This window comes from Bison bison, unplaced genomic scaffold (assembly GCF_000754665.1).
Source record: "Bison bison bison isolate TAMUID 2011002044 unplaced genomic scaffold, Bison_UMD1.0 scf7180017864516, whole genome shotgun sequence".
NCBI classification, from domain to species: domain Eukaryota; kingdom Metazoa; phylum Chordata; class Mammalia; order Artiodactyla; family Bovidae; genus Bison; species Bison bison.
Genome location: NW_011495069.1, coordinates 4,334,078 through 4,337,203, shown reverse-complemented (window position 1 = coordinate 4,337,203; position 3,126 = coordinate 4,334,078). Strand labels below are relative to the sequence as shown.

The 3,126-nt window shown below is 61.9% G+C and overlaps 1 protein-coding gene across 1 annotated transcript in view; it reads left to right on the top strand.

Moving 5' to 3' along the window:
- RAP1GAP (RAP1 GTPase activating protein) overlaps positions 1 to 3,126 on the top strand; it is a 37,127-nt gene that overhangs the window by 8,835 nt on the left and 25,166 nt on the right. Inside the window, exon 3 of the mRNA XM_010830233.1 lies at positions 2,830 to 2,865. Coding sequence (XP_010828535.1) covers positions 2,848 to 2,865 — 18 coding nt within the window. The 5' untranslated portion in view covers positions 2,830 to 2,847. The remainder of the gene's footprint in view (positions 1 to 2,829; positions 2,866 to 3,126) is intronic.

Genomic DNA, 3,126 nt, shown 5'->3' with positions numbered 1-3,126 from the left:
GGGCCGGGCTCGGGATGGCGCAGCCGCGGCCCCTGGCGCCCCCCGGCCGTCCCCGGAGAGGATCGTTGCCTGCAGGGGCCGGCTGGCAGGTGAGGACCGGGGCGAAGGCCGAGGGGTGCCCGCCAGAGACGGTTCGGCCCAACTTCTTCGGAGCCCGGCGGGCTCTGTCCCGGGCAGGGCGGGTGTGCGAGGCTCCGTCATGGAGGGTGTGTTCGCTTCTGGTCTGACACCCGGCCACCGCGGCCACAGGGCACACCCCTGCCCTGGGGTCCCAGGCCCTGGGCTCTTTCTGCAGCTGCCTGAGCAACAGAGTGCCCATGGTGGTGCTGTGGCTCTGGGCTAGAGGGGCACTCCGTGTGTGTGTTTGTGTGTGCATGCGCGCACGCGCTAGCCTTGGGACCACTTCATCCATCCCCTCCCCCCCTTAACGAGGGGTCTGGATGTCACCATGTAACTCTGCTTGGAGCCCTCAGCCACTTGGCTCCCAGCCTTCCCTGTGTCAGGGCGTCTGGTGCACGAGTGAGGCTGGATCTGCGGTGTCACTTGTTGCTGTGCGTGCCCTGGGTGACAGTGAGCCCTGTGTCAGTGTTAGGTGGCTGCGATTCCTGGTGCCTGCTCCTGGCCGTGTGAGGTCACCCCAAGTGGGGTGTCCTGGAGGACACGGGTGCCCCAGGATGGCCGGCGCTGGGCCTGTGCTGGGTCGAGGCTGTGTGGCTCATTCGGGCACACGACCGCTGTTGCTGAACAAGGTACAACAGACGCTGCTCGCTGTACAGCGTGTTAGTTGACAGGCGTGTTTGCCTGCCTGGACTGTGCGTCTGTGGTCTCCGCGGCACTGCTGTGGAATTGTCTCTTCCAAGCTCTCAAGTGTCGGGTGTGGCCACGAGGGCCGCAGGTCACCCATCTCCTGGGACACCTGTCGTGCGTTTTCCAGGGTGGGCGTTTCTGTGGGCAGGCCTCACAGCGGGGTGCACGAGGGGTGTCCGTGTCTGGTGATCTCTCACAGAGCTCTGTCTGTGTGGTTGGGGGGAGGGTTCAGACCCAAGCCCCTCATCCTTGGCAATTAAGCACTCCCCTAGCTATTGCATGCTTTTTTTCTTTTTCTCCGAGTGCTGTGGGATCAAGTCTGGCGTGTCTGTTACACAGGGTGTGTGACTCTGACGGGGACGGTGAGCTTGTGGGTGGGGGTGGGGCTCTGTGGCTCCGCTTCCATGAACATACCTGCCTGTGTCTGCAAGCGCGTGTTATTGTATCGCTCAAAACACGGTCTTGAGAGCAGTCGTGTGGTGTCTGTGTAGCTTTGTGTGCAATTACTGGTGCAGTTGCACAGATTTTCATATGGGTGGGGCTTCCCAGGGGGCCCAGTGGTGAAGAACCCACCTGCCACTGCAGGAGGCACTGGAGTTCGATCCCTGGGTTGGGAAGATCCCCTGGAGAAGGAAATGGCAACCCAACCTGCTCCAGTATTCTTGCCTGAGAAATCCCATGGACAGAGGAGCCTGGTAGGCTATAGTCCGTGGGATCTGCAAAGAGTTGGACAGGACTGAGCGACTAAAAGCAAGCAGAGCAAAACACAGGGATGGGTTTGCCTCTGTGTGTGTGGCTCCTGGGGGACTTGGACCTGTGTGTGTGTGAGGGAGTGTGCTGTTGTGTGACATAGAACACTGATATGTGTTTGTGTGTGTTCGTGTGTAGCTCTGAGTCTAAGAAGTGGTGCACACAGACCTGGTGGGTTTGTGCAGTGGGTTTCTGTGTGTTTGCTTTCTTTGGTACAGTGAGACCGTGTTTAAATATTGGCGTGCAGGCCTGTGTGTGTTTGATCCAGAGAGAGAGAGAGAGAGAGAAGGCGTATGTGCTTCCTGGTGTACAACCCCACGGCACGTGTGTGTGAGCTCCAGAGGTGCCCCCGCTGGACAGCAGGAGCCGACTGAATTGAGGCCTTGAAGGTGCTGGGGGAGGGGTGTGCTCCTAGAGACTCCAGGGGCTTCCCAGGCCCAGCCCCCAGCCCTGCCAGCCAGCAAGGATGCCGCCTTCCAGGAAGGCTCGTAGGGAGTTGGCGCTGGAGAGGCCGAAGCTGCCAAGCACAGCTGGCAGATGGTTGGATTAACCCCGTGTGTGCCCAGGCTGGCCTCGGGAGAGCCCGGTGGCCATGTGAGGGGGAGGAGGGGCTGTGTGTGCACGCAAATGCAGGTAGGGGAGGGTGTGTGTGCACTCACACGCTGGTAGGGGAGGGTGTGTGTGCACTCACACGCAGGTAGGGGAGGGTGTGTGCACTCACACGCAGGTATCAGGCCAGTGGGACATCTCAGCATCCTCTCTCGGCCCCCCAACAGCCCCAAAGCCCACACTGCTTGGTGGGGAGGGTGGGGTCCTCCTTCCAGAGGTGGGTGGCACCACCGACCCTCCCCAGGATCCCAGCTGGGTTCATCTCTGGAGCTGCGACCTGGGGCTCCTCTGAGGGGCTCGTGGGCCGATCGTGGCACTGCCACTCCTGCGGTGACAGGGAGGTGTGTCTCTCCCTGAAGGTCATGGCCTCCTCATCTGAGGCCCTCCTTTGGGGCAGAGCATCAGTTGGGGTGGGCTGCCTGGAAAGGGTCCTGGACTCTGGGTGGACAGCCCTAGGCAGCTGGTCAGACTCTTCCAGTCCGTGGCACAGAGCCCCAGCCTAAACGGCGTCCCTTGTGGTCCCTCTGCTGCTCGGACAGATCCACAGGGATTGGTCGAGGGCTGGAGAACCGGGAGGGCTGGGGTGGGTGGAGATACCCTGGGGACTTGCGGTGTCTGCGGGGCCACCCCAGCGCTGACCTGCTCTCCCCATCTCTGTTGCAGAACACAGATCTGTTTGAGATGATTGAAAAGATGCAGGTGAGGCGGGCTCTGAAGCCTGTTCTAGGGAGCCACCGAGGGAGCTGGGCTGGGGCTTGGGGGGCGGCCCTTGCTGTATCTTCAGCCCGACATCTCTCTGAGGACCGGCCCGGGAGCTCTTGCAGACCGTGCCAGGAGGAGATGGTGACGGTGCGGCGTCCAGAGCTCCCCGTCGGGGTCAGAAGAGAGGACAGGCACTGATAATGCCCAGCTCCCTGGCTGACCCCCGGGGCCTAGGGCCCACCTGGGTCTCCCCAGCTC